General features: G+C 35.0%; 1 protein-coding gene across 1 annotated transcript in view; it reads left to right on the top strand.

The window, feature by feature from the left end:
• Positions 1-25,223, top strand: part of LOC117317576 (BMP-binding endothelial regulator protein-like) — a 94,400-nt gene that overhangs the window by 28,245 nt on the left and 40,932 nt on the right. Inside the window, 2 exon segments of the mRNA XM_033872413.1 lie at positions 549-634; positions 14,057-14,251. Of these exon segments, the coding sequence (XP_033728304.1) occupies positions 549-634; positions 14,057-14,251 (281 nt within the window).

Below are 25,223 nucleotides of genomic sequence, written 5' to 3'. Positions count from 1 at the left end.
TTAGCGATTTTTTTTTTATTGAAATGAAAATAGATTTCTCGGAATGTCAAGATACACACATTCCTTTTAATGATGACTTTGCAAAAATAAAAATGAATTGCAATCTAATAAATAAATAGATAAATAAAAACACGTTAGTTTTCAGTTCAATGCCATTTTGCATGATTTGAATATAAAACAAATCATATACTTACATATATACTTACAACTGGTAGTAATAACCAAAGATCTACGGAATTCAAATCTTTATTTTAAAAAAATATATGAGAAATGTGGAAAAAGACATCATCATCAAGAGAGAAATTCATGGGAAATGTACATTTTCTGTCGCACATTTAATATCAAGCATTAAAATATAATCCTGTTTATTGAACTCCCTTTATAAGAATGACAGTAGTTTTAAGACATAGATATTTCAATGCTTTTGTTTGTTTTTGCAGTTTAGAGATACAATAGAATTCAAAAGAAGTGGTCTGTCCGACGTAGATTTTCAAACATGTAGAAAATTTGAATTTCATCTTATCGACATTTCTATTTTAATTTTCCAGGAAGTATACAGAAGTGTGTTAATGAAGGCGAGTCTGTATTCATCCCACAAATCTCGGACAATCCGTGCATCACGTGCTTCTGTCGGGTAAGTATTTAAAGTATTTATATTATATTATCTAATGATCCTGTTCGAACGCGCCCACTTCCCCCTTGCGATTGATTTGATCTTGACACTAGGTTCCATTATTTGTCTGTTTAAGTAAACGTTACAGAAGTCAACAGATATAGAGAAAAATAATTATACAACCAATCCCCAGTTGTTTTCCATTTTGTTGAAATTCCGTTTATACCTGTGTGTTTTCCCCCTGTGCATACGTGTTCACCATACATTGTCTGCAATACAGGTCTGAGGGGCCTTTTGTTTCATAAAAAATAGCTTTTATGCGAAGCAAACGCGCCCAAATTTAAATACTTGGTTTTCACCCGATACTTCAAGATTCCAGCAAAATGACTTTTACAAGTCAAACGGATATTTTGAAATGGGAAAATAATCGATTTATGATCAATTTGTATTCCTACTCAGACAAAGGTCTTAAAACAACTGTCTTTTATAGAGCACATAACGCTCAATAACTTTACTGTACCATTACAAGGACGAGCTATAAACGTCTGTCCGTGTTGATAAAAACCTTTGCTCTCTTTACATATTCTATAAATTCATTTTCTTCTTATAAATTTATAAACTTATCAGATCGCTCGCTGTTTATTGAGCTACGAGACAGAATCCTTTGCCCTTAGCTGTAATAAAACAACGATAGGACTTTCACCCGAGGATGTCACTTTTACATGATAATCTATAACCAAGTATTGTTATCTTATCGGAAGGCTGGTGTATGTACGTATTCTGGTATAAGTTATGTTACCAGCATCATTCAGTTTTTGCTGATTGTGACTGGTGAATGGTAGAAGAAAACATCCAGGTGTTTTGCATTATTATTCAATGAAATATCATCATTTACCTTGTACCTTATACCTGCCCGAGTTTTATGACGGACTGTTGATGTTTTATGGGTACATATAGCTAAGGTGACACACATATGGCCGAAATACGGTCATTATTTTGTTTGGAAGATGAATGAATCCTATTTGTAAACGCTATACAGATATATTTTTTTACTTACAATAGCATTTTTGATATTACAAATAAGTTCATTAGAAAGAACAAAATCAAAACATGACACGCCACGCTGTAACGTCCGGTCCATCGTGTGATTACTTCCACAATGTAGCGTTGTATTATTATAGCTAAGTAGCCTAGTGAATCCGTATTCGTTAGATCAAACAATGTATATGTTGACACTTAACAAACAAAAAAAAAAAAAAAAATTAAATAAATAAATAAAATAAACAATTTAGAGTTTTTATGGTTCCCTACATACTATTCATAGACACGATGGTAGGATTTGGTCGGGGATTTAGACTCCTCCGAACAAACAACAAGTGCGAATGTTAATAAAACTGCCATACGGGGAGATAATGAACCTGAATATTAACTTTCGGATATTTGTTGCAATACATTAGTAATCACGAAAATACGACTTTTCCTGTAAAAAGGGCCATCTGATCGCAAATATAAGTAAAATGTATATATCTAGATCTTTGTCCTTACGATATGGACCTTATACAAACATATTCAACTATAAAACGGAGATACATACAATCACGGGAAGGCGTACACCAAAACTGACTATTTTAACAAAATGGCGGCTTTCAAATTAACATTTTTGTATACAGGTTTTGGAAATTATGAGGGTCAATTTTGACAGGAATATTTACAACAGTATAGGGACAAACTTTTGTTCTTCAACATCAAACAGATGCCGCCATATTTAACGTCACTGTGTGAAGTTTAAGTTATACGTTCCCCTGCTTAACACGCAGATAAAGGCGCTTCCCACAGACTATGCGGTAAAGTCAAAATGAATATATCAGAAATTGTTCAGATACATTTTTCTATTTTTTTTCTCTCTCTCTTTCTCTCTCTTAAAGGAGTATTCCTTCGTTCGGACTTCAGAAACATGCACAATTTCTATTGATGAAATTTATGTCCGAACGGTGATTACATGTATATGAGATTGTACCTACAAGTAATGAAATTAACGCCGAACTGTACAGGCGTGTTGTAGACAAATACCGTATGTCTTTGCGGTAATTAGTGATACTTCGGGTCGAAATAAGATTTTCAAGACTTAATACTCGAAGAACTTTGGTTTATCTTGAGAATCAAACTGCCGTATCAATGTAAAGATTATATCCTTTACTACTGGGAAAATATTTTCCAGTAAGTTTAATTTTGACGAACTAAGATTTATTCAAAAAAGGAATGCCTCTTTAAGCTCCAAGATTAGAAAACAAAACGTTTGTCAAATATAGGGGATAGACTTATTTCAAAATTAAACAAATATCCACAGAACTAAATAACTGTAATACATTGTTAAGTACTTCACATTGGAAATTGTCAAGGTTTAAGTGTATTGTCCTGGCACTGACGTTTTCAATTTAAATCATTTTTGTTTTAACAAATAAATAAAAGTAGATATATACAAATTTTGCTTGGAACAGCAGATGAAATCAGACGACACTATATATCGTTCGTTCGTTTACCCGCATTTTCTTTCATTAAATGTAATATATTATTCAATTCCATAGTATACATAATTTGATGCATTTTAATTAATTGGGTTTGGTGGTTTATCAACCTAGTGATAGCTCACATTGATCAAGAGCCGGCCATTTAACCTCAGGATGAAGATCCGAGGTGTGTGGTTCCTTATTTCCGTGTCGGTTTGTGATTCTCGGGAAGCTGAGAAACAGGCCGGTCTGTGCCGTCGTGGCTGTGTCCTCGGACAAGACACTTTACCCTTATTGCTCTAAATTGCATGTGAAGGGCATCCCGTATGATGATCAGTGAGTTAGTCACAAACTACTACAATGAATCCCCGCCTCACAATGACCTTTGCTGTTCAGGGGCGATAAATCAAACAAACAAACAACAACAATTATTCTGGGAAGTACACATATGATATATACAGTATTACTTTAGACTGTGTAGTTATATTTCTAAAAAAATATAGAGCTACTATGAACTGACATTTTAGTTACACTTTCGTCGACTCCGTTGTCGGTAGATGTTTTCATTATACTTTCGACCAGAGACTTGTAAATATTGGTATATACGTCTCTGTTTCGACAAGTAGCATACAAGTACAATACTCAATGATTGACAGAATGGCCACGCTGGACAATGCCGCGGTTTGTTTTATTGGCTTATGAATCTAGTACTTCCCAAGTTCTCTAAACCAAGCACAGCGGTATAGCGTTCGCTACAAATAGCAATATTTTCTAAATGTCTTTTAAGGTAAGAAAGATTCAAATTTTTATTTTGTATTCGACGCCAACTTTCTAAAGAATTTACTTTTTACTATAGAAGTTGGGGCCGCTTACGGTCACAATAATCACTTCTACTGAGACTGTGAAATTCGAGTTCAAGAGATAAAATAAAAAAGAAGAAAGACGGCAAAGTATGTGTTTATATTAAGGGTCTATCTCTATACAGAGCTGTCATTGACAACGATTACAATCACGCATTTGATTGTCTGATATTTAAATTCTTTCTATGCCCGGATGTTGAATTTATTATCCAAGTCATAAGCGACGATAGCCAACCGAAGTCCATAAAATACGGACTTTTTGTACAGCTGTCAATCAATGTTAAAGTTTTGTGGGTTTTGTGGTCGAATATGACTTTGTTTGATTCATTTGAATAAAAACATAAAGCTTTAACTTCTTTATGCTATAAAACTGGATTTTCCCACATAATATCTTGATCCCTACATATCCATGTGAGGAATAGCGCCTCCACCTCTACACATTTCAATAAGCCACAGTCTTGCTGCTTTTGACAAAGAACCTTAACCTATCAGCAAGCACAAGTTAACGATTAACAGTTATCACGTTAATTTGTTTTCAAATAGACTAACAGTACACTGCCGTATTAGAAGCCAATTTGGTGTTTGCTTTAGTAGGGCACAAGCGGCCTTTCATTTTATCAAGAGTTTGTTAAACGGCTTAAGCGACCCTGTGTTATCACGTAACTAACGTTGGCAGGGCTTGTTTAATTTAGATTCTATTTAAACTATGTAATTTAGCTCGTGTTATCATCACGAGTTTGTCGGGTGACTTAATCAATAGGTTTGTATGAATAAGACTTTTATATCAACCGTACGCAGTAAAACCTCGCCGTTATCGCTTTAACATCAATCTATCTTATTACATCATACATCTCTACTACGCTCAATTAGTCACAATAAATAATATTTAGGTAAAAAACAAAAGTTAAATGTTTACATTGTTTAATTGATATAACACGAAGTCTTAGATGTATGTCAAATAATTCCACGGCGGGATGATGTGTATCGACGCTTGTAAATTGATATTGTAAATTGATATTGTAAATTGATATTGTAAATTGATATTGTAAATTGTAAAACGTTAAACAAAGCTTCTAAAAAAGATTCTTTAAAATAGAATTGTATGTGACGTGATTGGTTTAACATTCCTTATTGGTTTAAGAATATTTCAACAACAGATACGAAAATACCAACGGATACAATTTATAGAACTTGTAAATCAAAACCTCAACCACGCTTTAATCGAACGTTAGAAATTGAAAAACATTTTGGAAAAAAAAGGAACCATAACAATATCAAGCATTGTTGTGTCCATGCAGGATACATCTGGGAGAAAAGTGATTATGGAAAATTTCAGCGAAACCGTGTAAATATACATGCAAACAATTATTAATGCATGCTATTCTTTAAAAGTTAATCTTCAAGAGCGTTTCGAGGTAATATATGTTTGTTATCGAAATTCCGAGCAAATCCACTCAAACAAAAAATGTTTATTCGATGCTTAAGATTAATTCATTTTAAAAATCCTGGCAAATTAATCTTTGTGAATGACATACTAGCCATATGGTTTAAATCGAACTTCATTCATAAAAAAATATAACTGAATAATCTGAAGACTGACAAGAGTGCTTCACATTGTAAACCTGTGGTTATGACATCAGGGCTAAAACACGCGATGTCTCGAGTGTTTGCGCTTCTGGTCACGTGATAATACAAAAGCGTATCGTAATTAAAGCGGCATAATTGGTTCATATTTAAAATCAGATAACTTTGAATGGATGGCATTTAATGTATTAACATTTTTATTCAGTTTGGATGCACAATAAATTATTTAAACAAATAAACATGATTGTTTCTAAGGAAACAAAACATTTTTAGTTATTTAATTTATCTATTTTCTTAAAACAAAAATCATGCTGTTTTTAGGAAAGATAATTTTGTCACTTCACAAAAAGGCAGAAATTATTAACATGTTGTGTACTTGACGTGGCAGCGTTTTATGAATTATAAGTGGACTATTACAGGGCGTACTCTCGCTGCCCAATTCTACGCGAAGCGTTAAACACTCATTTCCTATTCTACAATACCAATGATAGGACGTCTTTGATAGACCCTTTGATGGATGACATGGTTCGCAAGGAAGGTTGATAATGTAAAACAAGCGGATCTTGTCTTTATAAATCTGTTACCAACAACTTACACCAAACACAGAATGTCCATTATCTTATTAATGCTGTTACTAGACCAATCCACCAACATTATACACCACAACGAATCATGGAACGAGTTTTTCGAGAGAAAAAAATCGACATATGAAAATGTTGAGGACTTCGCAGAATCATATCCTTTCGGAAATGTATTTATAAATGTAAAGTTGGTTAAGCTTTTAGTGGGATAATGGTCTACGGAATTATACCATTACAACTGACACTTTTATCTAACAACTCAAAGCGATCACATGAACGTTTGAAATGGACTGTGATTAACCTTTCTTGTAAGACGATTCATGGTAGTGAAAACGTTTGTAAGTCAATAACGTCTAAGGTAATTTAATTGGTGAATAATTGACCAATAGATGATGGCGATGCTCCATTACCACGTGTGAACGTACTCCCCCGATAACACATTTCTAAAAGAAATTATTTCGTCTGCACCGTCACACTTTGCTTTGAGTTCATCCAGTTCGTCCGGCCGTCTGGAAAACCTAGTTTGCACTTTCACTATGTCAGCAATGCGAAATGAAACGCATATAAAAAGACACATATATCTTCTTTGCTTTGAAATATTTTGGCAACGGATTAAGAGACGTTGAAAAGCCCTGTGTACGCTTCGGGTCTGTAGGCAAAGCAAAACTCACGCCGTTAGTAAATTTTGGCATGCTAGGACTATCGTGTTGTCGATTTGTTTTATAGAGCCGAGTGCTTATACATGTCTGTTGCTAAAGGTTCGAATCTGACTTCTAACACGCGAGAACTAAATCATTACATTCTGAATGATGTTTGATAGTTTTAACTATCTCTATATTATTTTGTTTAAATCAATAAATATTAAAAGATATATTTTGTTTAATTAGGTACATGCAATAGTATGTCTTTTAACATAAATCAATGATAAAAAAATCGAATAAGAATTGTTTGTGACTTCAAAATATTCCGCAGCTCAATTTTCTAATGGTCCACCCAGAAAACCGACCCATCCTCTCCAGTTAGCATACTCAGACGGTCTAATAACGAATCCGCTGACGGTGTTTTGGTTCCGGAAATTCCTCTAACCTATCGACTGCCGTAAGAAGTAAATGTTATCAGATCAGTACGTAAACACTGCCCTGTTACGTTCGAGTGGCTTGTTCCTGGGGAGACCGTCTTTAATGTGTTGCTGTATAACAAAGTTATGGAAAAAATCACCGACTAGTCAGCTTTAAACACAAATCGGGCTCATTTTTGTCGATATATACGGGGCCGCTTTTTCCGGAAATGGCGCCGGGTAACGTAATCTAGTCATTTACATATAACAACATCAACAAAACCTTAACAGACATTGTTCAACATCCACACATCGCTTAACGAAAATCACAACTTATTCCGGGTCTCGTTATCCGGAAATTATCTATAAACATGTTCGACTGTTTGTACAGAGCACATGATTGATCAAATTTGAATCACTGCCTCCGCTAGGGATCGAACCGGGACCTCTGGCTAACTAGACTAGACGAGCGGTATACTGCGGCTAGTATTTACCAGAGATACATGTTGATCATTAGCGGTTTTCATTTGATATGACGTCCTTTGACAACATTGTCTATCTCTGATCTTTTTAATTGAATACATATTCGCAACAACAAATGATTTCAGCGTATTCAAGCAAAGATATGTAGCAACAAGACATAATATTGTCTCACTAGTCCCTTTTTTCCGAATCATTATTTAAATTCTGGGTACATACATGTATTAAAACGGATTAAAGTGATATACGAATTTCAAATTTGATCGCGATCAATGTAAATGTAAACTTTATCAATTTTACATAAATTGCAAAACAAGTTATAACAACATATATTCATCACTACTGTTAATTGGCCCGTGTGGAAGCACGCGAGGGGTGCTGTTGGAAGAAACCGGAAATTGGAAACAAAAGTACGCAGAGAAAACCAACGTGGTCGGGTAGGTGACCCCATACCTCTTTATGTCCGATCGGGGAATCGAACCGCGGCCGCCTAGGTGATGACAAGTGTATCACCACTGTGTCACCTGACCACCCATTTAAACGCGATCAACACATGTACAAATATAATGCAATCAAACGACACGGGAATCAAAGCAAAATTACTTGTTTTGCTTCTAACCAGCAAGGAGGAGCATTCTGGTTGATATGCTGACACATGTATATCAAATTTGTATCCGTAGATTGCCCCTTATGGGCCTCTAAGCTTCCTTCGCCCCTTTACGACCCTCTTCTGATTGTATGACGTAAACACAGGGTTTTGGCACTGTGAAGTACCACGAACGACAACTAAGTTATCGCAACAGTCGAGTAAAACTTGTATACACCTATCCGGCCTTGGATGACCGAAATCTGTGTTTGAACACTTTACAGAAAATATACCTTTATCATATATCATGTTCTGTCATCTTGTTTACCATTAATTTTTACTTTGTCTTATATATTTTCAATCCCAAGTCCTTGACAATATAGATTTTGGTGATTTGCCATTCACCAATCACTTTGAAACGAAGACATTTTCTTCTATTTACGCTTGTAATTAAAGTAGCTTTGAGCTAACAATACTCTCAACATCGAGTACTTCAGAAACTAAACAGTACATACGCCGTATTTACGTCTCCGTCATCTGAGTTATACAGACGCTTATAGTCATTGAGTTAATGCTGTTTTCTCAAGCATGTTTGGTACTGTGACTGTCTGTAAAGCAACGCGCGTCTCTTTCGGAATCCCTCTGTTTGTCTTTTCAATCGTAACAGTATGTTTTGATAAGATTCAAGATACTCGAAAGGGCACTAGACAACACAGAACAAACACTCATAGATCAAAAATCTAAATACTTTGTTTTTCTATAATTCCTGAACGATTGAAGAGTTCAGGCTGGCAAGCATGTTAGCCAATGAGATTTGCCAGGATTCTTTGATAATCCCAGTCACAACATACAGGAGTAAGAGCCAACTTCGCCTACTTTCATAATCTTTTATTTTTACTGTAGGTTGATCTGGGTGTAGAAATGTTTGTTTTTTTAAAACACGGGGCTTATACGCTGGAAATTATGTATCGGTTGTCAATTTAAACTTTTAAATTATATACAGACTAGTATTGATGTGAAAATACAGGAGTGCAAATATCTATACAAAAATGTATGTAAATAATTACGTTGAGGGTAACAGACATGATTATTTTATAGAATTAATAACACTCAAGTGGATGTAAGAACTCGACTGATTTACGAAGCTGAGGAGCAAGTTACCAGTTGACTAAATTATGTACTGAAAACCTGCATACGCCATGTTCCTTTAAGAAGTCAATTTGACGCAGTGTTTCTTTAAGTGTTCGGGCCGAAACATTCTTGTGTAATATGGCATAAACTCTCTGTGGCAGTTCATAACTGATCCCCTTCGTGACCGCGTTTGTGTATTCAGATCTTAGTCCCATGAGGACTTTCATCAATGGCTTTTATCTTATGTTACTACAAACGTTTAAGAGCTCTTGGGCAGTAAGGAAAAAGCGCGCCGACGCATCATTACGGCTTTCAGTGTTTATTCACGTCAAAATCTCGCGGGAACTGAACATCTGTGAGGGCACTAGCCAGGTGCTATACATACAGAGCCTTGGCAACACACGGCTGATCTCTTATAATATATTGATAACTGCGATACACGTGCTGCATTATCTCAAAGATGTGGTACTTGTTCTATAACCGAATATACAGCATTGTCCGAGACATTTTAGTCGAATAACTTGCTCGGCTTGGATGGATGTTATTTTGTTTCGTGAACGTACCTTCAATGACATTCACGTGATTTGTAAAAAATAAACACATGTATTGAGTAACCGTAAATCGTCGATGGTGATTATTGATTATCTATTGTCTAGATCATAAATTCCGATACGCTTCAGAATTAGTTATATTAAATTTTGTACTTATGATAGCAAAAGCAATCATGAATCCATTTTATAAACATTATCGTTATTTTGTAAACGAACCGTCTCGGTGGATACATGGCCAGACTATCACTAGGTAGACCCGTGTCCGGTCAGTCCGCCATGCTTTTCTATATTATTTTGTTATTGTTTAGATATCATAACAGTACAGTCCAGCTTTAACTCGCATTATTAGCTTTGCTCAAGTCCGTTAAAACTACCGAATAATTAAGGGAACACGTGTATCTTTAATAGAGGCTCACACACAGATGATGCTAATTTCTCTCGTAATCTACCGCGTGTATAATCGCGAGCGAAATTGACTACCCTTATTATCATGAATGAATGGCAGCCGGCCAGACAGTCGACGGAAGTGTTTACTGTTGCTCGCCGAATAGTTTTTGAACTAGCACTTGAGTGCGATTTTATACAACTTACGCCTAAGGTTGGAGACAGGTTTACCAGACAAAAACTTCAGGGCCCACTTTTTAAAAGATTATTTAGCTTAACGAGCAATAAATAAACCCGTTCGTCAAATATACTATAGTAAACACCATCAATAAACATTGAATATATAATTCAAAATTTCTCATCGAAAACAAAAATATCCAAAAAATAATCAATAATTCAAAAATTTGGGAAAAGAGGATGTTTTGAAATTATTTTAAGTGTTTATGAAGTTGTTTAAACATTGAAAACTTGGGGTCTGGCTCCAGTCCGTAACCTCACGTCTCCGGCCGAGGTTCGTGATTTACTGCGTTAGGGTCACCTGTCGAAATTTGCTGCTATGCTAAGAATCTTTTTGTTTCTTTTTAAAAAGATTAGAATTTCGATTCCTTTAAGGTTAGATGTCATGCGATAATATTATATATTCTTATTTTTAAAGACGGCGACATTTAACAAATAAATGGGTGGTAAATATTTGTTAAATACCAATTAAATGGCAGGTATTTTGTGTAATATGAAGTAGTACATCCATAAAACTCAGACTGTTTTATTTATAACAAGTAATTATGTTTAAAAACTGTTTTCCCATTATAAAATTGAGAAGGAGAAAATCTCCAATGCTGTTTGTTAATAAATAACCCATTTGAGAAGGGAGACGGTAATTGAAACGAGAGCCGAAACTCATGTGGAACATACGGACAGAGTATTAGAGACATCTCACTGACAGGTATATGTTAGAATATCTTAGCCAATGATCAGTCAGAGAAATCCAACAGGCAACTAATTATTCACATTAAAAACAGACTGGGATAAAGAGAAATAATTATGGTTTATGTCATTCTAGAAATGCTCAGAATTAAATCTGCTTTAGCATCTTTAAATAATTTCGGAATCAAAAATAAATAAAGTCGTCATGCTAACCTTTCGCAGTAACACATAGCTGTACCATAACGCTGTAAAATTATCTGAAACTTGAAAAATGAAAAACTCAATTTTCATATTGATAGATCATTTTTTAATAAAATTTCACTGTAAGATGATGAAAATCTGACTATTGAAAGAAAATTTTATTTGAATTAAAATCTGCTTTCGAATTGAATAGAGTGATGATATCTGCAAGATGGCATGGACGTGTTAACGTCTATACACTCTACAAATTATATCTGGTGTTTTTTCCCGCTATTTACATCCCTTGATGCTTCGCAGGCAAGGATCGCACGAATTAATAGCGGCTTGTAATTCGATGAAAGATGGCAGCTACACAGCAATTATATTTTAAATACTTAGCTATAATGAATCACCTTTAATTAGATTTACGCCATTTTTGCACCTGTGACGCTCGTAGCTGTCGGAAATTAAAATTGAAATTAAAAACATGAAATTTAAACGTTAACTGTATAATAGATCATAGACACTATCGCCGAAATGACTTGCATCATTGTGCTCGGCTCTACCTGATACTATGTCCTGCTTAAAACGTCATCAACTTTTTTCCGCATTTTATTACCGGCACTTGTATTTGCAGATTACATAATAACGCCTCTAGATTCGAAACGAGACCTAAAACATCTGTTTTTCTAATCCAATGTCAGTACCCGCTGGCCTCGATCAATTAACGTTCCTCGCGGTTTGCTTGAGAAAAGTGCTTCTACTACGATATAACTTCTATCGCCTATAATGTACATACATTGCTACATGCAACGCTGTTCGACAGCAATATTGTAAATGTATTACGATGTTGAAGATGCCATTGATCTTTTGGTGCCAGTGGTGGGATTTGCCCATTTTTGCCATGACAAAACATACTATTCGTGAAAATGACGTATTCACATGCTCGTCTATATTTTAGAGATTTGAAAATACATGATAATACGCCCCAAATATTCATACTGTTTGATTACATCAAATTATACAATTAAGCGACATTTTCAACAGCATCAAAATTCCAGAAAGAAAGTTTGTGCTAACACATGTACATTTCAATAAGACTGAAATATTCTAATCTGCCTTCCGTAAGGCGAATTCCAGAAAGCATGTTCGTCATTTTATCACGAAATTCCCGATAGCAGGTTCCTGTGCAATGTATATAATACTATGATATTGTTGCTATAGATATTTTTATGATTGAAGACACACTCGTCTAGATACTTTTCTTTCTGCAATATTTCAACACCGCCTACAAAATAAGATCAGTTGCCGAACGGTATCTGTACAAATGTAGCTTATCGGCAACAGCAAAATAAGAACTATTCTTTTCCAAGTGTTTTATAAAACACATTGCGGAAAGTTCAGTTATAAAGGCAACAAATCATAACGTTTACGAAACGAAATCTTTAATAATAACGATATTATTTCACACCATCATTACTAACATATATTTAATCTGAAATGTATTCCTCCAGGTGTACGAATGGTCTGACGAACAAACATATACGAAACGTACCATGTTGAAAATTTTTGATAAGAATTATCTTTTGTAAAAGTAGAAACGTAAAAGAAATCTACAATTTATAACCTTAAGAATGATCAGTGCACATAGTGTAGATTATAAACCCAGATTGGTTATCGCATCTTACCCCCTACTGAGCAGCTGCGCTCTCAGAGCTGTTTAATGGCGGAAGGATACCGATGCATGCTGGGAGTTCATGTACTGCAGATGTTGGAAAGTTAGCTTTAGAATTTTTTATGGTTTAATGTAGGTCGGAAATTTTGAAATGCGTAAATTGTATGGGTTTGGATTAATAGAACGGATTTTTGATAGATGGATCGAAAAGTGAAGTTTGGAATCATTGGACGAGCGAATATTGTAAATGAATGAATGAATGAATCCATTGTAAATGAATGAATAAATCCATTCTAAATGAATGAATGAATGAATGAATTGTAAATGAATGAATTGTAAATGAATGAATGAATGAATTGTAAATGAATGAATGAATTGTAAATGAATGAATGAATTGTAAATGAATGAATCCATTGTAAATGAATGAATGAATTGTAAATGAATGAATGAATTGTAAATGAATGAATCCATTGTAAATGAATGAATGAATGAATGAATGAATCTATTGTAAATGAATGAATGAATGAATGAATCTATTGTAAATGAATGAAAGAATCTATTGTAAATGAATGAATGAATGAATGAATGAATTGTAAATGAATGAATTGTAAATGAATGAATTGTAAATGAAGGAATTGTAAATGAAGGAATGAATGAATGAATTGTAAATGAAGGAATGAATTGTAAATGAATGAATGACTCCATTGTAAATGAATGAATGAATGAATGAATGAATGATTATATTGTAAATGAATGAATGAATTGTAAACGAATGAATGAACGAATGAATTGTAAATGAATGAATGAATGAATGAATCCATTGTAAATGAATAAGTGAAATAATCAATAATAAACACTTTGTTTTATCAAAGTGTACCTTAATTGAATACAATTAACTCCATTTACTACATGTTGATTAAGTTATATTCGTGTTTTTTTTCAGGAGGGGGCCGTTGAATGTAGACGTGAGAAATGTCAGAGTTTGGAAGGCTGCTATATGATCTTGTATGATTATCTCCTAAGCGGTCACCGGAAGTGTTGCGAAGTATGTAAAGGTTGCACCGTGGATGGAGAATATTACGGAAGTAATTCTATATGGACGGATAAATCTGATCCATGTATCACATACTCTTGCAAGGTAAGACAAACACGTTTGTACTTTAAAATGTTACATCTAATAGTTCTTATTTGCCCCCATTTTCAAACCACCCGCAAAATAAGCTTGACTAATATAGATATGTAATCTTCCAGCGAAAGGGAATGAGAAAGTTTAACTTAACGGCCATAACTGGAATATTGGCTCTCAGGAATGGCGACGTCTATCGAGAAATAAGGCAGCCGTCTGGAAAAAGACGGGCAAATAAATTATTTACAAAGACGACATTTTGAAATTAATTTCTTCCAATTTGTCAATTAGTTTCAAAATCCTTCATGTCTTTAATCAATTAACTTTATCATCAAATGTAGTCTCCTATCTGAGCGCATTGCTCCTTTTTTACTGATCAATTTGACTGATAATTACTATTTATTATAAAAAAAACCGATACACAGAACCGTATATCATACATAAATGTTATAAAAGATGTCATTTTTTTCTTAATTGATAAGTCTTGTTTATGAACAAAAAGATCATAAGTGCTCATTTTGGACAAGGTTTTGCTTATATAAATTGATCTGGAGTCATAACGAGTCCTTGGTGAACCCCAATCGGTTTATATACATTTATGTGTGTGTGTGTTTGTGTGTGAACTTGTCTGATATGGCGGAAACGTATATATTAGCGACATCTTGTCTACACCGAGTTGTACAACCTTGATGTAACGGTCGATATGCTAATTCCGATTAATTTGTGTTTCTGTATTGCGGTTTTTAATCATATCTAAGTATGATGTATATGTATTTGATTTAAACCTATTAACGACATCGAGAGAATTTACTATGATGGTGATTAAAACTGTAATGTAAACTTTACATTTAACATACCTGTTATTTTAAGGTTTAAAAAAATTTTATTCTTCAAAGTATAATTCACAGGAACTGTCTTCACACAGGAGGAGATCTATTCGCGGTTGGTTGATATTACGATCTTACTCTCACTTTAGGGAGTATTCTACCAATTCTGTAGAGAAATACTGTACATCTACAGATGAATCCGAGATAGTTTAAACAGTATATTTATTCAAAAGTTCACAAAATATCAGTAACAAACATCTCATTCGGAATCTGTGTTAAGAAGTTGGTCTGGTCTGGTGGCGTAGTGGATAGTGCACCTCTTTCACGGACGCGACCGGTGTTCAGTTTACACATTTACACTGATATCTGAGTTTATGAACCAAAACTTGCAACTAAGATTTATAATTTTAATTCTAATAATCGATAGGTCGACTGGGCTTATTAGGTGATGCACGTTATCTATAAAACATTTTAAAATGAGAAATTCCTATATTTACAATTGTTATGTGTCGCCATAACAGGGCAACTTCAGCGGCTTATTAATGTGGGATTTCATCTTTTTTTGCGGGATTTCGTATTTTTGTTTATTCAGTTTGTCGCTTTGTGTCTTATCGCGGACAGGAGAGCGACGAGACACATGTCTCGTGACCATCAACAACTGTGGCGGCTACAAACATTAGGTATACGCTAGATATACAGTGCTAGGTATGTCAACGTTTGACAACACCGAGATTTGTTTCTGGGTAAGGTAAACCCACATTAAGCCCACGTAAGTCATACAACATAAAATAAACGTAAATCAAAATCTGGGTTCCACGTAATCAACTGCATTTCTAACTTCTAGCCTGTAGATTTGAGATATAACTATCATCATATATATATATATATTACAGATTCAGAATAAGACCTACCTCAGTGTAAGATTAAAGTTTATGGAATTAATGATATATATATATAGGATATATCTGTTTGAATCTAGAAATACAATTTACCTATTTGAATGTTCTCCATTCCCGTCGTAACTTCAAACAAAACTGCCGCTGAGTGTCTTCGAATGCTTGAAAATCAGTCTGATCAGATTATTTACGAGTATGAAATTGGTCTAAACAATCGTACGAAGAAATTCTTCAACTGTCTGTTTGAACTTAAAATCGACCTTAAGGTATATAAAACTGTCTATCGTATTATTTAACTAGTTGATATTAAGATACTCAATACGGGTTTTTTTCGTGTTAAAATACCTCACAGAATGGGTAATACGTAAGTTAAAATACTTATAAGAGATTATTCAAATAGATAATTCATACCACGTTACCACATTAAATTACCATCAGGCGTTAGGAATGTCAGGTTTAGTCACACGACACTGGAGTTCAGGTGTGAAGACAGGAAGATAAGTTCGACCAGAGTTCCAATACATAAAATATATACTCACAGCAGTTGTAAATGAAATGTGATTTTCTTTATAGCATTACCGCGATGTCGTATCGGAGAAATTTTGAAGAGCTGTCGAATTGTCTTGTCACTATTCAACGTTTGACTAACCAGGGGGTTCTTTGGCAAAAGGATAGTCATGTACAATTTTTTTTTTTATTAAATTTTGGTAGATTGTGAATCTCGTGGTCTGAACACCATCGTAGAGGACAGGGATATGCCGATAAAACATGGGTTCTGGAGGTTCGGGAGGTGTAATAGATTACTGGGGGTAGGCAGAATGCGCAATATTGATCTTGTTTTTCTACTCACAAAACAAGAAACATTGGCATTTTCCCTAACCGCAAAACATATCATCTGGTTTAGGTTTCTTAATGAGAAATGAAATTAATAAATTAATAAAAAAATAAATAAATGAATAAAATAATAATAATGAAAAAAACAACAACAGAAAAAAATACACACAAGTCTTCTATTGGTAACATAAACACACATATTGGTAATATAATGGTGATTTTTTTTCGATAAAAGATAAGATAAAAAAAATAACACACACATTTATACTTCGTTGTGCTATTGAGATTAATTTTACATGTACGTGCATTTATGTACACAGTCCGTGGGAGGATACATGTACTTTTACAAAATGATATATAACTTAAGATTTATAACATCGTCTTTGCCATTCATAAAATACACGGTTACGCTGTATATTTATTTGACAATTTGTAGAAAGTATTAAAACGAAGGTTTATATACGGAAACATACACGTACTTTAGATTTGTCTACATTACACAGGGCGATGATTTGTATCCCCGCTATAATCTGTTACTGTAATCTGTTAACAAAGACGTACGTCTGCCGACTAGACGTATATACACGCGGAAATGCGAATGGAAAAAATACTGTCAACATGCTTATTTCCAAAGATAAGTAACGTGTCCGTTCAAAAATTGTCCGCGCTCACTGGACCGTGACATGGCTCAGTAGGATACGTCGCCTGATTTGTCGATAAGAATCTTGCCTACCTCGATATACCTGTAGATTAGATGGAGCACGTAAGATAAAGATCAGGCTTTACCTGTGTGCCAAAAGGCTAAACTATAATTCGCTAACTCGTTCGAATTCATCTGTCGCCATCTCCATACATTCACGACATTCCGGAAACCCGTCATTTTTTTTATTTGTCCGCCAGGTGGCGTCTCGACAATTAGCACACAGGTAGGACTCCAGGTGGCGCCATAACGATTATCGTAGACGTTTTATACGAAGACTAGGGTCTGCATGTTTAAGTTTGGTTAGATTTATAACCTAAAGACCTATTTTAATGAGGTTTTTTTTCCTTTTCAAATATAAACCTGTTTAAAATAGTTCACGTGATTTCAGATTCTTTGTCCATATTGGTTACGTGTCTCTTAATATGAAATTTGCCAAACAGGGAGATTGGAATGAAATGTACATTTCAATTTTCTCTTCAATTTCTTACACGAATATTTATTGGATAATTAAATCATTAAGCTGTAGAAAGAAAAAAAAGTAATATCAACCATGAAAGACACGAACTAGGTCTGATATTGGTGTATTTAGCTACGATTTGTATTCTATAGTACAGACCGAGATGGGTTTAATAAAGTTAACCAGTCTTTGACACCGGATATAGATACTTATCACAGAGATCATGCTGCGCATGTCAACGGGTCATTATCAGTTCTCGTTATGGCGCAATCAATTACATAATTTTATTGAGCTTTAATAATGTTAAGTCGGTGTATAATGACCGTTAATCTGTCTAGATCGCTGGGATCTAGTGGTCAATTGACCAACGGTCAGATCGTTTAAATTTTCTGTCACCGCTCAGTCTGTCAATTACACGTGACATGTACGTAATAGAGTCTATTAACAATCAATTCTTGCTACTTTAGTATCGGCTTTCCCCGGTAATTTACGTCTATGGTGTAGACGATTTATCAGCAAATTACGACAGTCTGTTACAAAATGTATAAAAATATAGCAAAACATACAATCAATTATTAAATTTGTCTTTAAATATTCGTTACTGAAGACTCAGACTGTCGTTTTCTTTTCAGTAATAAGAGCGCTTAAGTATAATTGTTTGTAAAAGTAAGTCTTTGTTGACTTTGGTATGCAACCTTACACAACGTAAATAATAAACATCCATTAGTAAACATAGATAAACAAGAGCACGTGATGCTTTTCAAAAATCATCTACAGACCAAGCAAATTATTCATCATCACCAACCCAACCCATTTTGGCATAATTGTACATATGAAATGGAATTCGACTTACCTCTTAACGATGAAAATATACTGAAGATGAAAACAAACACGTGATGGGTTAATACAGGAGACGAAATAAGATAAGAATTTCAGTAATGACGAACGTATGGATTGTATGTTTATTTCCGGGTGTAAATATCAAAACGGAAATTAATCCGCGAGAAAAACGGACAATATAGTCCTACATTTATGTAAAAACATCCGTTGGTGCAGGATATTTTCTATGTGTGGTTGATTAATGCTTCTGATACAGATTGTACACTTGAAACAGAGTGGTCGTCTAAATGGACAAATTGCTGGGTTTTAACTCGCGCAAGCAAAATACCACAATCCATCTTGAACAGTTACCGTAACCGTTTAACGATATAGCCTATACTGTTGACGATCGTATCAGGTTTTTCACATTTTCTACATGAACTCACAAATCAAAAGACGATTTAAATCACGAGGAAGTGTCGCCTGATAATTAGTTAGTGAAGTAACAAAACGAGTTGAAACCGATACCCCCCCCCCCCCCCCCCCCTCTCCCACTTCCTCCCCCCTCCCTTCCTCCCCCTCAAACCTGATACATACGCTATAGAGGCACACGAGGGGATATCGCGTTAGTATCGGGCAAATCGGTAATTCGTCGCGTGACAAAATGTGCGCGTTGTCGTAATTGCCCGCAAATGTTTTCGGTTTGTGGCACTGTCTAGAAGATTCTGTATTATGCTAGGCCTATATAATTTGGATTGATCAATATAATTTTACTGATGGTTTGTTTTGTCGATTTTTTTCTAGCGATATTTGTGGTCTTGATATTGCTTTAGTCGGCTACATGTACCAAGTTTGCGTGGTCTGGCGGCTCAGTGGATAGCAGTCTGGCGTAAGAGGGTATTGGATTTCCAGGTCGTATCCCGAATTCGTTTATTTCATGCATTTCCATGCATTTTGCCTGTACAACTGGCATGACCAGGCCTTTAATGCCTTTACTAACCGGACAATTACACGTTAGAAGTTTTCCATGGTAAACTATAGGATTGCCATCAACTACCCGTCTAAGTGTTCCGTGATACCAGGCAAAACGAGAATAAAGTGGTATTCAGTACTTTCAAACTTCTCAAACATGTCATGCTTATATTTTTTTTAAAGTCGAATTTGTCAAGAAGCCATTCAGAAATAGCAAATTGACCCCCTTTGACCCTCGAAAGTCAAAGTATCAAATCGCTTGGTCCGACCCGTTACTGTAATCGGGTGGTTTAGATCCCGGCTAATTGAAATGGGGGTCTTACGTTTGACGGGGGTACGCCGTGCCTCCTGATGTTATCTCGAACATATCGGGTATAGACTCTCATAGTCATCATTTCACGAGATTTACGAGCGAAGATTATTTCTATCATTATCATTCACACTCCCTTCTCTTTCCCTCTACTCTTCTCCTGATATCGTATTTCTAACATTTGTATTTTCATGACGTGAATTGTTTTCTTTTCTTTGTCGCTTTCTATTTAAGTACACCGCAGCTGGGTAGATTAGATCAATTAAGAAGTTTCGACTTGTCCATTTCAGATATCGTAAAAATGAGAACTGCATACTATCATCGAAGTTTGATGAATATATTTGTAAAAATAAACATACATAAAGTAACTAAGCCGATCTATCATTTATAATTATATCCATGGACATGGGCCAGTCAGCAATTTGTCATTCTGAACGAAATGAATTAAATCTGTTACATATATGTGGGGGACCACAATTTGATCTGATGTAAATATTTTCGTTTTATCTCTTCAAATAAGTTTCACTTATGTAAAAGATCAACCGCGAGCATCTAAACACGCTCACCACAGTGAATGAACACCTGCGTGCGGAAAGGCAATTGGTACCTGTGTCTGAAGTTTAATTCACGTTTGAAATTCCACTCCAGTTGTATTGTAAAATTAACTATTTAGGTCACTCGTCTGCCCGTGCAAATTACACATCTAACCCCCACCATGTTAAAATCTAATTACTGCACATTTCTACCTGCTGAGTTTGTTGTTTTTATTTTGTATACACCTGTAAGGGCAAAGATAAATGGTTATAGTTGAGGATATGTGCAACAAAACTTGTATCATACATGTACATCTCTTTTCTGAAGAATTTGTTTGTAAAACATCAATATAAAATCCAGGAATTGAATATTTATATCAATAACTTAACCAAACGATGATAGTGTATTTACCAAAACATCCAAACATACAAAAAAAATTTATATAATTTTTTTTTAATTTAAAGAAATTATTATGCATGATAATTGTACTGAAAGAATAGACAAAATTTATCACGACTTGTCAACGTGTCTTACTGGGGGAAACCCACGTACGTGGCAAGGCAAGTGACCCCATACCCTTTCACGTCCGATCGGGAAATCGAACCCCGGCCGCCAAGGTGAAAGGATAGTGTGTTGCCAGTGTACCAGCCGAACATAATGTTGGAAAGCAGACTCTACAAGTGCAATATGGAATGCTGCTTGAAATGATTTATAATTCTAAGGATTTAATTGTATACAAAGTTTCCCTTTATTTTGAAAATGTTAAAAAGTCGATTGAGAAACGTGATTTGTTGCTTTTCTTTAAAAAAAAATTAGCTGGTCCCGGCGCTTTTTAAATTGTTTGCAATGGTACCATAAAATAACAATGCTGTCACGAACACAATACATTCTTGCATTCCAATAAACTAAATAAATCAGACATTTTAGATTTCTGTCAATTTTAAGAAACAATGTAACTATAATTTGTAATGATTTCGTGCCTATTTTTTTGCAATGTAATGCTGCCCTTCGTTTTTGACCCTATCTAAACAAACCATGATGTACCTGGATAGCGCGCGCTCGCGTGACAAAAGTGATGATTATCTTTAACTCAAACTAAACATAATTACATAACCTTTCTAGAGACAACACAGTCATAAACACGTCTATGACTTGACGATATTTTGCCACGACGTTTAAAACACAGAATTCTGTCTGCGAGTCGGTTTATATACATTGTCAATACATTTCACACGGTCATGAAATCGTTATAAAAATGATATTCGCAGTCCTTAATTATTCCTGGTCCGTTCTAATGTGTTCATGTGCTGTACCTACATTTTTAATACCAACACGACATCGTGGATGAAATGCGTTAGAAAAGTAACAGTAAACAAATCTGCCAGTCGCATTTAATTGTTGTTTGAAGTTTAAACATAAAAAAACTTCTTAAAGTGACTTAGTTGGTATTTGAAAGAATTGTCTTAAAAATGTTAAAGTGATCGAACCTGTCTTAAAAATTTTAAAAATTCTGAAAGTGACCGAATCTGTTTTTGAAATGTTAAAAATTCTGAAAATGACCGAATCTGTCTTTAAAATGTAAAAAAAATCTTAAAAGTGACCGAATCAGTCTTAGAATGGTAAAACATTCTTGAAGTGACCGAATCTGTCTTAGAATGGTAAAACATTCTTGAAGTGACCGAATCTGTCTTAGAATGGTAAAACATTCTTGAAGTGACCGAATCTGTCTTAGAATGGTAAAACATTCTTGAAGTGACCGAATCTGTCTTTAAAATCATGGTTAAAAATTCTTAAAAGTGAAACATTCTAAAAGTGCACCGAATCTGCCTTAAAAATGTTTTAAGTGTTTAAAATGACTAAATTGTATTTGATTTAATTGTCTTAATAATTTTAAGAAAAAAATGTAACTAGTGGTAGTGTTTTGTGGGTCTCGGCGGTCCCACAAGGTTCCTGCTGGTCCCTCTATGGTAATAACATGGAAGGTGTAACTGTAGGACAGAATGTGTTCAAATCTGAAATTAAAAAGGAATGAGAAAATAAGAGAGAGAGAGAAGAAAATACAAAAAGCGACGAATAAGATAAAGGATGATGTTATCAAATTGTCATTTCTTAGACTTTGATCCCAAGTAGGTGTTAAGGTTTTGGACTAATGACGGCTGTGATGTTAGTCCCTCTTAGGAATGAATTTAGTCACTATGACAAATTTTGTAATAAATCATAAATAAATTTCCTAATAAACAAGCAATACATTTTAAACTGATAATTGATAAATAACATTCTTCTTATTGTTTGCTTCGAAAAGGATCTAAATGTGTAGAGCTGTCTAAGTATGCTATTGTGTCGATAGAAGTACATTGCTGGTGTATTGGTACTTCTGTATTAGGGATGACCTTCAGATGCCCTTGTCAGTATTTCCTTAGGAATCTAACGTGTGCTGTGTGGAGGTCATTGTGACTAAAATTAACGGTATTACATCGCCAAGTGAAAGCTGAAAGAAGGAAAATGGCTTCTAATTTGAACCAATTATCTGGAGTAACGCTAAAATCTTTTGATCTTTCGTCGAATTGGACGACGAAAGGTATGTAGCAAAATTGTTAGCTATGTAAACCAAATTTTCCCATCATTTTACTGGGGCACCTTTAACAACTTAAATGATTTTAGATTCAATTACTTAAAGGTAACAGTGTAGCCATGGGAATGTCCGAAAGATTGCTGGTTTTCTCCTAAGGTACAGATCGTGTTCCCTTTCTGCATTTATTGCGATGGGACATGCATAATTGATACTTTAGTCGCGAGAGTCTCCAATTTTATGTACATCGAGTCCATTTGATTTCAAACGAAATATTTCAGGACGAATATCAGTCACTCGTAGGAAATAGTCTCCCGCCGGATTCCGTTAACAATAGAGTTTAGTTTTATCATCAACCAATCAGTAGTTAATATTAATTACTTCAGACGGAAGAATCATTTTTGTTGTTCAAAACCAAAATTTTATAGAATATGAATTATAACATCATGCACCAAAGACAAAAAATAGATATTCTAATATGTATGATTGCGTTTTGAGACTTACAAAATACATGTCATTCAATAGTCAACGGTTTAAAACGTATATATGCACCGATAAAAGTTTTTACATGAAGATTAAAACAAATTTAAGTATTCCACCAAAACATCATAATTCTTAATATCAACACAGTTTAACCAAATGTTTTTTTCGTCCGTATAACATCTGTAAGTATTAACAAGCGATGGCTTTTTTTTGAAGGGAGGTTCCCGATTTTGATCCAAATTTTAGACGTAATCATAAATCAAACTTTATTATCAATATCTAAAATAAATAGAATGAGTCCACTAAGAAGAAAAAAAACTTAAATGGTTATGTTTGTAAGGTGTTTAAGTGACAAAAAAGGTCAATTGTACTTTTCTGAAGCTTGCAAATTTCGAACCACGTGCAAACATGCCGGTGGAGATTTCCAAATTGGTACTGAATTATGAAAATGTTGGCTGCTGTTACCTGGGGCGTTTGTATATTTAAACAAATCTTGTCACAAGAGATACCCATAGCTTACTTAAAATTGTACGCTGATTTCATCGATTTGTAAACAATTCCTGCCCCGATGACTGGCCTTGACCGCCCAGGCCAGGAACTTTAACTCTGTACTTTTCATTAATGTTTCGTAGATATATTTCCTGGTGACACTGGTATATTTCAATATGTTTCTGTTAAACGATCTTTTTCGGCATAGCCGTATAATATTCTTTTGGCCCCGGTAGGGGAGACCGGGGCTAGTCCGGCCTCGGGGCATGTTCGGCTAATTGCTATATCTCGCGCGTAATTAAGAATAAAGAGACGTCATTTATACTATGACGTGACTTATGACGACGCTGTTTACGTCAGTACAACGATGGCCGCAGTGTGAAGTTTTTGGGCGTTTTGGTGGCGAATGTTTATTTTTAAGCCTGGTGAGTAAATTTTCAACATTATTTTCAGTTTTTATTTTCCCGAGAACCGTAAGAAATTCGGACGAACTTAAATATGAAATATGAAGGTAAGATACTGGGCTTTGCTATTACACTATGTTTACTTCATCCCATGTACCATTAAATAAGGTGCAAAGCGAAGTGTTCGGAAAAACTGCTGGGGGCATGTCCGGCCCTGAGAGTAGGGGCACGTTCGGCCTGGGCCGAACTTGCCCCATACAAGGCCGAACGTGCCCCACACAGCTGTAACTTGCGGACAACGAACAATAATTAGCTGCAATTATTTTTATCGGGGCATTCTGGACGGAAAATGCCGTTGTGAGGTATATGACAGAATTGTTTGTTTATTTGATATGTTGCATGGCTGATATCGGACAGTTTGAACGGTCGCTATCTCGTCCAAGACATTGCTAAAACAAACGCACGACAGAGCGACACGTCACAGTGCGACATTATAGGCCTACGCACGTCAGACAGTACGACAAAACGGGCGAGAGTGTCACTGTCGCTATATCGCCGGTTTTGGCGCACTTTCATGGGCGATATAACGACAAAACCGGCGACAAAATGCACGATATATAGTGCGACAAAACGCATGACAGACTGAGAGTGAGAGCGACAGTGCGACAAAACGGGCGAGATAGCAAC

The sequence above is a fragment of the Pecten maximus genome, chromosome 19 (genome assembly GCF_902652985.1).
Source record: "Pecten maximus chromosome 19, xPecMax1.1, whole genome shotgun sequence".
NCBI classification, from domain to species: domain Eukaryota; kingdom Metazoa; phylum Mollusca; class Bivalvia; order Pectinida; family Pectinidae; genus Pecten; species Pecten maximus.
The sequence above is the reverse complement of the archived record's forward strand: the minus strand, read 5'-3'. Positions and strand labels throughout refer to the sequence as shown.